The 12,441-nt window shown below is 45.2% G+C and overlaps 1 protein-coding gene across 2 annotated transcripts in view; it reads left to right on the forward strand.

The window, feature by feature from the left end:
* The first annotated feature begins 748 nt into the window (after positions 1–748).
* The window catches only part of RAB3B (RAB3B, member RAS oncogene family), a 63,063-nt gene continuing 51,370 nt past the window's right edge, over positions 749–12,441 (forward strand). Inside the window, exons 1-2 of one of the 2 annotated variants that reach the window (XM_037043291.1) lie at positions 749–932; positions 8,527–8,767. In XM_037043291.1, coding sequence (XP_036899186.1) covers positions 8,540–8,767 — 228 coding nt within the window. In that variant the 5' untranslated portion in view covers positions 749–932; positions 8,527–8,539. The remainder of the gene's footprint in view (positions 933–8,526; positions 8,768–12,441) is intronic. The other variant, XM_037043292.1, reaches the window with a different exon arrangement.

Here is a 12,441-nt window from a genome sequence, read left to right on the forward strand (position 1 = left end):
CATCCTATACTTACTTGCCTTCTCTGGTGGAGTTGGGATTTCCTAACGACCAGGGAAGAACACTTCCCGCACTTAAGGCTGCTTCTGGTAATGGGGAGCCATTGAAAGTTTTGTTTTTGTTTCATTTGTTTGTTTGAACCAGGTGGATGTAACATGGCGACATCTGGAATGACGACTCAGGCTGCTGGTGGAGAGGACGGACTGGAGACTGGAGGCAGGGAGACACATTTAGGAAGCTGTTATATTAGTTCAGGTAAGGAGTGATGAGGCCTGAATCAGGGTGAGGACCGTGGACACAGAGAGGAAGGGAAGAGATAGGTAGTTCGTGTTAAAGAGGTGTGATTACCAGATTGATGGGGTGCAGGGGATAGGGTAGAGGACAGTGTCCAGGCTTCTGGCTGAGTTTCCTCTTGTTAGCAGCCCAGATTCTGCGTCACTCCCTAGGCTTTAGTGCGGATGAAGCGATACAACGGACAGGAAAGCGCTTTGGAAATGGCAAATCTCTGTGCCCATCATCATCTACATTATCATCAAAACTCTCTGATCACGGTAGTAAGTTCAGTCGGTGGAACGAGGTGCGGGGATTAAGATAAATCACCACAATCGCCCAGATATTGAGGAGCTCAGGGCCCCTAAGACACGTGGATTCTCAGCACCTGTAGGCGGCAGAGGGCTGGGGCGGGGCCAAATCGGACCCCGCCCGTGGGCGGGGCATGGGCGGGGCCTGGACGCGGCAGTAGCTGTGGTTGTAGCGGGAGCCTCAGCCCGAAGTCGCCGCGGTGGGGACCGGAGCGGACCCGCAGGGATCGGCACCAGCCCGCTTCGAGAGCCGAGCTGAGCCCCTCGCCGCCCGCCGCTCGCCGCCCGCCGACCGGTCCGGCTGTCCCGCTGCGCGTTGCGGAGCGAGCCGCTCTCCTGCACCCTGTTCCCAGGTAAGGGGCGCGGCCCGGACGCCCCGCTGGGGGAGGACCGGCGACCGCCCAGCGGCGCGGGGCGCTGGGGACTGAGAGAGGGCACCGACCGAGACGGGGCGCAGGGCCGCTGGGGGGGACACCGAGGAGAAGGGGCTGGGGAGAGGCCGCTACGGAGGGGGCGCCGCGGCAGGAAGGCGCGCGTAGCTTGGCGTGGGGGCGCCGCGGGAGGGTCTCCGTGGACCTCGAGGGCCGCACCCGCAGCCCCGAGGGCATCTGGGGCAAGAAAGGGGGCGCGGGGCTGGGGGAATGGGCAGCGGCCACGGGAGCGCGGTGAGGGGGAATAGAGGGCGTTGGGGCGGGGAGGTGTTAGGAGGGAGCCGAGAGGCGCGCGGGCAGAGGGCACCTGGCCCCGGAGGGGTAGCGAGGGGGCAGCTGAAGCCAGAGGGCTGCGAGGAGCGAGGGCGCGCGGTGGTGTGGAGGTGACGAGAGGCGAGGGGACTGTCCGGCGGGGCTCGTTTTGAACCGGAGAGGAGCGAGGTGACGAGGGGAAGGGGCGCTGGGCAGCAGCAGGGTTGCAGGTCGGGGACGGAGATCTGAGTGTGTCGAGCCGGAGCCCCGCTGGGTACCTGCGAGGTGGGCAACCTGAGTAGGGGGCGAAGGTTGGGCTTCGAGGCGGGAAGCTTGGAGGAATGGGAAGGTGGGACCTCGAGTGGGTCTGCGGGGCCCGCAGAGGCAAGGGCGGGGAGCTGATGGAGGGAGGAGGCAGCGGCCTTGGATGTGGGCAGCGGGCGCCCGAGCCCTGGCCAGAGGTGGACTGTGGAGAGCACTGGAATAGGGCAGGGGTCTGCTGGATGAGGGGAGGAACTGCCAGGGAACTTGGAGAGTTTAGGGTGGTGGGCGCGCTGGGTCAGGCTAGGGATGAGGCCGGATGTAGGCTGTGGAAAGATGTTGGGGGCCCAGAATGGAGTCCGTGGTCACCCAGGCGCTGGCAGTGGCTTAGCTGCTCAGAAGGATGAGAAGAGGGTGCAGGCACTGGACCCTGTTACACTGGCACCTGGGATCAGAGGCAAGAAGAGAATCGTGGAAAGAAAAATTCATCCGCGGACTGACTGTTTTGGAGTCTAAGTGTGAGAAGAGACTTTAGGGCGGGCAGGGCAGCAGCCGCTGGAAGCTAATAGAGATGTGGAAGAAGATGGGAGGAAGACGGGCCCTTCCATCCCAATTTCTCAGATTCCAGATGGAAAGGGGTGGGAAATAGTAGAATGAGCAGGATGTGTGTGTGTGTGTGTGTGTGTGTGTGTGTGTGTGCACAGGTGGAGGCCCACGGGTTCAGTGCCTATAAAGGGTGGAAGACAATGGAAGTCCCTGAAAAGCCCTGCCTGTGGTAATAGGAAGGCCTGGTGATCTATTAGCCAGAGTAGAGACATTTTCCTAGAGGACAACGGGTCAGCGAAGACTTCTAGTCGTGAAGGATTTAGCTAGCAGTGGAAAGAAGCATGTTCCTATCAGAGAAAACAGTATGGGAGACGCCAAAAATCTAAAATGATCTCTAGTCCAAGAAATAAATCTCCATTTTCTTAAGGATTGTGTTATGAAGGGAAACAGCAGTAACCGGTAGAGGATGTTTAAAAAGGTTTCCCATCTTAACTTGAACTCCTCTGGTTGCTCTTCGTTTCCCCAGAGTGCAGCACAGATCCCGGCTCCCAGTATGTGCTTAGTGAATGTTGACTGAATGAATAATTGAGCTGTGGTTATACTACTGCCTCAGTTTCTTCATCTACCCCCAAGAATTGTGAATATCAAATATGATAATATGGGTAAAAGAACTTTCATAAACCATAAAGCACTATACAAAAGGGAAAAGCCGCTGATGTTATTACACAGGTGTGCCTACATTCTGTCTGTGGTCACACCCATGGCTCTCTCTCTGCAGTCCGGAGAAAGAAGGAAGTGATTGTTTCCAAGCTTCTGTTGTATGCAAGGTAGAAGGCATTGAAAGTCCCTGGTAGAGTGTCTGGCGTTTAGTAGGTGCTCAAAACATGGTAGCTATTATTATACTGTTTCTATGGGGAAACAGTGAGGAGGTAGGCTGGGCTAGTGGTGATGGGTGGGCAGTGGAGAATGACTGAAAGAAAGGTTGAATTAGACAAATTAGTAGAGTATGGCTTTAGGGAGGAGGTTGACATAGTAGAGCGAGGTCCACATATGCCCAACTCTTTATCCTCATTGATAAATGTTCCGAATAGGAAGACAGAATTATACTTATTGAGCACCTCCTATGTGTCATATACTATTTAGGTGCTTTGCCAACATGGACTGTAGTCCTTCCAATAATGCTTTTACAAATGAGAAAACTGTGTTTTAGTCATGTACAATTTCTTGGCACAGTCTCACAGTTAATTAGTGATGGTCCTAGAAACGGAATCTAGTTTGTTTGATTTGGAGCCCCACGCTATTTCCACTGCCCCGGATGACCTGGTAGAAGAAAACATAAAGCGTGCGCACGCACACACACACACAATTAATCATTTTCTAAAGCACTCTCCCATAGACTGGTTTTAATTCTTACAACGGTTTGCCAGGAAGTCATTTTATTAACTCTTATATAGGTGAGAAAACTGAGGCCCGAGGTGTGATTTACCTAAGGTCGTACAATTGCTGATAGAGTGAGTGCTCAACCCAGGTCTCTTGACTCAATCTTGTGCTTTTTCCATCAAGAGAGAAGGTCATCTATTCACTTATTCACTGCATGTATTGAGTTAACGTCCTCTTGCTAGACTGTAGGGCTCTCTTCTCCTCTCCCCACTCTTTTCAGGCTGAGGTTGGCTTCTTTCTTAGGTGCTTATTTCTGCTGCCTATGAGAGGAAACATTTGTTTTTCACGCCAACCCTTAGAGGAGCCATTTTCTTCTTTCCCATAGCGAGGAACTAGGAGTGACTTCCCAGCTGGTCCCTGGGTCTTCATCTATGTTTCTTGTCACGGAGACAGTGAGCTACCTGGCTCCATCATTTCTGTGACTGTCACAAAAGAGAGGGAAGATTTGATTGATGCTTATCTTGCAAGTGGTTCTGCATGTGCCACATGCAGTGACCTGTCTGCTCAGATAAGCCTCGGGTGGCTGCTGGCGAGAATGATTTTCACCTCTCTCCCACGAGTCTGTGTAGCCCCTGCCTTCATGTTGAGAAGATCCCCTCGGGGGGCTTATGTCTGAACGAGCCTTCTCACTGAACCTCACTGCCCTCTGCCTCTCCCTGTTCTCACATCACCAACTGGGAAAGCTGTGCTGTGTGCACGTAAACAGAGGTTGACAGTACAGCATGGCAAGTGCTGGGACAGAGACTCTTGGGGCTCTGGGGATGCTTCTCTACTCACTCTAAAATTGTTGGTTCCCCCCCGCCCTACATCCAGTTAGGTCTTGGAGTCGAGATAACAGAAATTCTCGTCATGATTTGCTGTGTGACTTTGGGCAAATCACTTCTCTTTATGGAGCCTCAAGTTTTGACCTGTAGAATGAAGGGGAGTGGATGGGGCCAGAAAATGAAACTGTTTTTTTGCTTTTGCCTTCCTCCCCACTCTCACACCTGTGGCAGGCATAACTAATAAAGGCCAATACTACACGAGGACACATGTATTTTTCTGCACACGGTGTACACACAGAGCACACTTATATCCATTCTCTTATTTAAAACTCACAAAAGCCTTGCAAGGTAGATAATATTATCATATCATAGATGAGGACACTGACGCTCAGAGTTTAAGGCACTTGCCCAAGTTCGTACATTGAGTTACTGGGAAAGCAGGGACCAAGAGCTAGGCTTTTTGCTATGGTAAAGCTGCCACTCCAAAATCCCTTCTAATTCCAGGAGTCTAAGAGTGTAAACAACTGCATTAGAAAGATCAAGAACAGTAATATGACATTTACATCCATAGTCTGGCCCATGGCAAGTGGGACTCGAGTCTTCCCAAGGTCACAGGAGCCAGCTGCCATGCTCACTAAATGTTTATTGAAAGGAGTAATATGCCCTAAGGATTTACTATAGGTCAGGTATTGACAGGTGTAAGGATGGATACAACTCAGCTTCTACCAGACGCGAAGGCATATAGTTGATTGTAAAACAAGCTCAAATAATGTGACCCAGATCAGGGAGAGGACAGTTAAATAACATTCAACTGCAGAAGTAAATTAAAGTGGCCAGTGAAATGGTACCTGCTGAGTGCCTCCCAGGGGCCAGGAAACTATGCCAGACCATTTACATATAGTAACTGCTGATTCTATTTGTACTATGGCTCTGTGAAGTGGGTGGTATTTTTTCTGTTTTAAGGTAAAAATGCTGTGGCTTAGAAAGGCCAAATGATTTGCCCAAGAATTCAGCTGAGGAGTAGAGCAGGTCCCTACAACTGCCCACCCATCACCACTAATGTCCCCGGAACACTGCAGGGTGCGAGGTCTAGTCTCAGTTGTTAGCTGTGAGGCTTCAGCAAATCCTGTTACTTTCTGGCTTTCAGTTTCCTTCTTGATCAAATGGGAATAATTTTCCTTTTAGTTTTATTTCTCAAGTTTATTTAAAGGATAAAATAAGATAATGGATATGAAATTGAGGTATGGATCAAAGCTGTGTTTTAGTAAAGTTACTCTTTGACCAGCAGTTCCATCTCTAAGATCTCTCCTGAGGAAATAAATAGGAAAGTGAACAAGTATTTATGTAAATAAATGGTCACTGTGGTTTAATTTATAATAACTAAGAATAGAAAAATAATTTAAAGGTACAACATTAAAGATTGGTCATATAACACATCCTTGGGTGGAATATAATCTAGTCAATTGAAATGATATTTATGTGGGTAGGGCAGGGGAGGGTAATGGGAAAATGGGAGAACTATAATTGAACAATAATAAAAAATAAAAAATAAAAAATCATATTTATGAAGAGGTTTTAAAGTCTCAGTAAAATATTTATGATATAATGTTAAGTGAAAAGGAGCAGGGTACAAAACTAATGAAGATGTAATCTTAATTATTAAAATATACATAGAAAATATAGACTAGAATGTATGGTATATTATCATTAAATACAGATAAAACTATAAACAGATCTCTATGCTTACGTATGCAAAGACTATCTCTGAAGGGTTCATGAATGGTAACATGTTTGCCCCTGGGAGAGGAACTGGAGATTGGGAATCAAAGGTGGGAGCTTTTGGGTTTTTTTCACTGTAAACTTTTTGTTTTTATATTACTTATTTTTATGCTAAAAATTAAGAAAATAATGCAAACTGCAGATGGTGACAAAGAAGTACTTACAAATAGTAAAAGTTTGAATGTATTTTCAATGTACCTATTACATTTGAAATTAACAAATAATAAAATATAATTTAAAATAGATGGCATTTTATTGCATGAAAAAAATAAGGGAGGAACTACACTTAAAAGGACAACAATGGCAGTTTTTGAGTGGATGAGATGTCCAGTAGTTAATTTTTTCTTTTTTATACTCCTTGCTTTTTTCTATTTTTTTTACAACACATATATACTTTCAAAGTTGAATTTTTCTCTGGTAAACAAAGATGACTGGCAGTCAAACAGAGGATAGTGTGAGGTCATTGTGGTTGCTTTCTTTGTTTTAGGTAAAAAAAAAAAAACATAATTCTTTTCAATTGCCAATTCTTGAAGCAGGCGCTGCACCTTGCACCACAAGAAATGGGAGTTAGGGCCATGAGACGGTGTCAGTACCCCTCCCTCCAATCTCACGTTCTTCTGCCTCAGCGCCATGCCTCGGTTGCAGAGGATCCAGGGTGTGTTCCACACCTGCCGTGGGGGCCTTGTCGAGGGGTAGATTGATGGAGGAAGTGCGGCTGTGGGTCACCAGAGGCTAGTGGCCACGTATTTAAGGAAGTATTATTAAAGGGCTGCTAATAAATTATCCCACATATTTGTCTGACCTTTCTTCAAGACAGCTTTAAACTTTTACATTTGTCTGCCCCTTGTCCTTACAGCTCACGGGAGTGACTGACAGAAATAAATCCACCAGTATTTCTTTCTTCCCCTTTGGGGAAAAAAGCAGGAATTCCTAAAGAGAGTGACACCCTGGACATTATCCCACATTGGGGCTGTCTTCCTACCCTCCCCTGACTACCATCCTGTTTCAGTGCATGGTGCTGAGCATAAGAAGAGATTACAGATGGAGAGGCAGGGTACCTGCAGTTGGTAAGATATAGAAAAAGCAATTAAAGACTATGGGACTAAGTGCTGGATTATGGGGTTCAGAACCAAAATGTTCTAGGAAAGGAGAGGATGATGGCAGGTCTGAGAGGGCTGGGGTCTCAGGGAAGTTCTGGCATGTAATATGTACCTGGTGAATGAAGGAGTGAGTGAACAAACAAGTAAACAAAGGACCTAGGCTTTGAAGGATTTGGCGTGATAATGACTTATGTTCACACCTGTGTGGGATTTTCCAGTTTATAAGGCCTTACTTCTTGCAATGTCATCTGAGTCCTGTAATAGCACCATGAGAAAAGCAGGGCAGAAATTGTTCTCCCCATTTTTCAGATGGTGAGATTGGTCCCCGGAGTGGTGAAGTGACTCTTATTAATTCAGCACACATTTACTGAGTGCCGATTATGTACTAGGACTTGGACTAGAAGCTAGAGGGGCAGAAATGAAGTACATTCAGTCCCAGGTGTGTGGTGTGAAGGAGGAGCTGGCATAATGAACAGTTCTGAAATGATACACGTGCTGTCCCAGTGCTCTGGCAGCGTAGGGGCAGGAGTGCATGCCTCTGCCGTGCACAGGGGAGGTGAGACTTCCTTGGAGCTGCAAGGGTGAGTAGGAGTTTATTAGGAGGAGAATGTGTAGGCAGAAAGAAAGAATACATGTCTAAAGGGACAAAAGCAAAAAATATTGTATACTTAGAGTAAAGTGTGTAATTTGGTACAAGAGTAGCACAGGTTGGTAGAGAGAAGACTTAGGGAAGATAAAGCTTAGAGAGTTTATTCTTTGGTTATTTGGTTCTTTGTCAAGTTGAACAGTTTGGGCTTGATCTTCAGAGCTGTGGGGAGCCATAAAAGTTTTGAAATGGGAATGACACCCCTGTATTGGGCCTTTCTTAGATGATCATGTTTTTGCTTTTGTTTTGACTTTTTTTTTTCACTTAAAACTCAGCTCAGGAGCTGCCTCCTATAGGGGACTCCTTGACCACCATTTTTCTAGGTTGGATTAGATGCTTCTTTTGGGCTTCCTTAGCCAAGACCTCCTTCTGTCTTATCACTGACCTGATGCTTTGTTACTCTGGGTCTACGTAGTTTTTACTCTAATCTGTGGCCACTTAGAGGTCAGACACCATGTCTGATTGATATTTGTATTCCCCATGCCCAGCACAGGATTTGATCCAGGGCAACGTTCTCAGTAAATATTTGCTGAAGGAATGAATGGGAGGAGCTGAGTTCCACCCCAGCCCTGAGACAACACTGGGTAGATGCAGTGATAGGGGCATTCTCAGTAGTGTGTGTTTCCTGAGTGATGTTGGAGTGGGGAATTAATATACAAATGACAAAGTGACCATTAAATATTCGTGACCCAGGGTGACACTAGAGATGTGTTTCTGTGTGACCACAGGACTCTCCTGCTGATGGCTTCAGTGACTGATAGTAAATCTGGAGTCAAAGATGCCTCCGACCAGAATTTTGACTACATGTTCAAACTGCTCATCATCGGCAACAGCAGTGTTGGCAAAACATCCTTCCTCTTCCGCTATGCTGATGACACCTTCACCCCAGCCTTCGTCAGCACTGTGGGCATCGACTTCAAGGTGAAGACAGTCTACCGCCATGAGAAGCGAGTGAAGCTGCAGATCTGGGTGAGTGCTGGGCATCTTGGGCAGGTGTGTTCTGATGGAGACTGGTACTAGTCTGCTAGTACCAGGGCGGGCAGGTGGGGCCAGTTTGGAGCTTCTGGGTGTTACTGCATCAGGCACTAATGCTGTTGCTGGTCTAGCCCCTGGAGTGCCCCTTGCTGGGTTTATATAAGTTTGCCGTCCTCTGGAGGCTCCGTTGTTTCTGCTGCCTAACTGTCCAAAAGGCCTTTCTGCTGGCCTGTGTGAATGAGTGACTGAGAATCTGGGCTTTGGAGTTAGAGAGCTTGATTCAAATTCCACTTACTAGTCATGGAACCTTGACTATGTTACTTACCATCTCTGGGCCACCCTTTCCTCTTTGGAGATTATAATAGCATCTACTTCATAGGTTTGTGGGTGCTTAGCACAGTTACTAGGACATAGTTAATGCACAATAAATGTTAGCTATTGTATCCATATTCTATCACTTCAAAACTTGATGGTTTGAAACAACAATAATAATTCATCGCCATGCACTTTCTGTGAATCAAACATTTGAGAGTGGCGTAGTTTCTTGCCTGTGGCCTCTATGAGCTTTCAGCCAGATGTTGGCTTGGGTCACAGTCATCAGAAGGCTTGAGTGAGGATGGAGGATCCCTTCAAAGGTGGCTTACTCACATCTGGTTCTGGCTGTTAGCAGAAGGCCTTAGTTCATTGGTATGTGGCTCTCTCCACAGACCTACTTAGGTGTCTTTGTGGCATGGTAGCTGGCTTCCCCCAGCTCTGGGAGAGATCCAAGAAACCAAAGAGAAAATGGCAATGTCTCTTATTATTTAGCCTTAGAGTATTCTATTGGTTAATGATTTAATGTAGGAGGAAACTATGTAATGGCATGAATTGTTGGGAGGTGAGGATCATTGGGGACCGTCTTGGAAGCTGGCCATCACAGTTACTGTTATTGGTATTTACCGGTGATACTAATAAAATACATACATATTTGAGATGACATAGCAACATATAAATCATATACTTTCCAATAATGAATTAGCATTGAGATCAGAAATTTTGAAAATTTGTGATTTAAAGTTTTCAAAACAAAGAATTTATTATTCAACTTGTTAAATGTAAATTAATACACTATGCATATATCTTATTGGTATAATCTGTATCCAGTATTTTGACAAGTTATTTTTATGTATTAATATTACCTTATAATTAACCCCAAGAGGTAGATATTATTTTAATACACACCTATTTTACAGAAGAAAATAATTCAGATTCAGATAATAATTAATTTGCCTTAAGTTGACCACACAGCTGTAAAGTGGGGTTCCAGCTTAGATCTCATGATTCTAAATTATATGAGCCCATATTTCCATGTATGACAATGTTAAGTATTAATTTATATAGAGGTAAAAGTTCATTTTGTTCACTTTGTCTCTATGAAAAGCATTGAGGAATCATCAGTCATTACAAATGTCACAAGCTACACAGACCATTTAGTTCATTGGTTCTAGAAGTGTGCTGTCCTGATCAGCAGCATCAGCACCACCTGGGAATTTGTTAGACATACAAATTCTCAGGCCCCTCTTCAGACCCACTGAATCTGCAACTCTGGGGTACGGCCCAACAATGTGTTATAACAAGCCTTCTAGGTGGCTTTGAGGCAGGCTACAATTGAAGGATCACTGATCTAGTTTAACTGCCTCATGGTGAGAATCAGTAAGTATTTGTTAAGTATCTATTATGTGCCAAGTGGTCCCACTTATGTTATCTGACATCTTTGCAGCCAGTGCACAGAGCGAGGTGAGGGCACAGGATATTCATGGCACGGCCAGCAAGACAGTCTAACTAGAGCAAGGCCGTGAGAGAGGAGGGAGGGGCGCCCAGTTAAATTTTCTGGAGAGGCCATCAAGCGTCAGCTTGGGGGTTAGGGAGACCTTGCACAACCAACAGAAGGTTCTTGCCATGAGTCAGAGGGTGAATGCCTGATGACTCCTTAGGGAGCTGAAGAAGCCACTAGAGTTTATTTTATCTATGAAGATAAGTGTTTTCTGATGTTTACTATGTAGATTGAAAAAGATGTCTTCATTTGATCTCCACCTCAGAGGGTCGCATGTTCTACACTAGAAAAATCTTCAGGTAGGAAGGGACATTCTGCCCTTCTAAGGGGTTGGCAGTGGTGGCACCCTCACTCTTCATTCATTTTGAGCCCCTCATGAGCTTTTGCCATTTTCCTGTGCCGGGTTAAGTGGATTTATTGATCCTACTACCTAATTTTAACTAAATGAACCATCACAATGGACATGTGGCTTTAAAAGAGTCCAGCAAAGAAACCTCTGATTGAACACTGTACTAATTATAGTGAGCCCAGATGAGCACAGAAAGTGGCTGAACCGATATTTCTCTGACTCCCAGCACAAGGTCATTGGCCGTGTTTTGAGGTAAAACCAATGAGGGTCTAATTTGATTTGACATAGACAATCACATTACTTCTTGCTATAAAAAAATTGGGAAAGGTTTTTTTTCCACGTGTATGCTTGTGCTTTGCTGCAAAAAAAGTTTTCTGTACTGTTTATAAATATACTAAAATGTAAACATTTAAATATTACTTATGCATTTATGTTAAATATATATACAATTTAAGTAAATACACAAATTAAGTAAATTTACAAATACTGTACAGCACCTAACTTTTTCTTAATAGGGGTATAAATTTGGAGACTACTACCATAGGCATTGGGGAGCCATAGATAGGTTTTAACAAGGTCAGATTTGTATTTTAGAGAAATCTGTGGTTTCAGTTTGGAGGGTAGATGGGAATGAGACAAACAGACTAGTGGTTTGGGTAGGTTACAAGGGCTTGAGCTAGCGTAACAAAATACCACAGGCTAGCTGGCCTAAACAACAGAGATTCGTTTTCCCACAGTTCTGGAGATTGAAAGTCCAAGATCAAGGTGCCAGCAGGGTTGATGTCTGGCAAGAGCAGACAGCTGCCTTCTTGCTGTGTGCTCACATAGACTTTTCTTGGTGTGTACAAATGTAGACAGAGTGTGCTCTCTCTCTCATGTCTCTTCTTAAAAGGACACTAATCCTATTAGATCAGGGTCCCACCCTTATGACCTCAACTAACCTTATTGCTTCCTTAGAGGCCCCATCTCCAACTATAGCCACATTGGGGCTTTAACATGTGAATTTTGGGAGGACACAAACATTTGGTATGTAACACTTAAGACAATGACAAAATGACATAATGGATGGAAATGAGGAAAGAGATTTAGGACTAGAATTTATAGAATTTGATGATTAGTTCATTGTATAGGGAGAGGGAGGAATACATATGTACTCATAAATTTTACTTTTTAAAAAAAATTTTAAAGATTTTATTTATTTATCTTTAGAGGGGAAGGGAAGGAGAGAAATGTCAATGTATGGTTGCCTCTCATGAGTCCCCTGCTGGGAACTGGCCTGCAACCCAGGCATGTGCCCTGACTGGGAATCGAATCGCAATCGTGTGGTTCGAAGGCCTGTGCTCAATCCACTGAGCTATATCAACGAGGGCATAAATTTTACTTTTATAAACAAAATTTTGGTGTTTTTTTTAAGCAGTGTGAGCTTTGGTAAGTCACTTTTATGAATAGATAGTATCCTCAACTGCAAATCCTCTCCAGCTTGTTGGGAGAGAACTACATGGTGTT

The sequence above is a fragment of the Sturnira hondurensis genome, unplaced genomic scaffold (genome assembly GCF_014824575.4).
Source record: "Sturnira hondurensis isolate 20B ecotype Veracruz unplaced genomic scaffold, ASM1482457v3 Scaffold0004068, whole genome shotgun sequence".
Taxonomy (NCBI): domain Eukaryota; kingdom Metazoa; phylum Chordata; class Mammalia; order Chiroptera; family Phyllostomidae; genus Sturnira; species Sturnira hondurensis.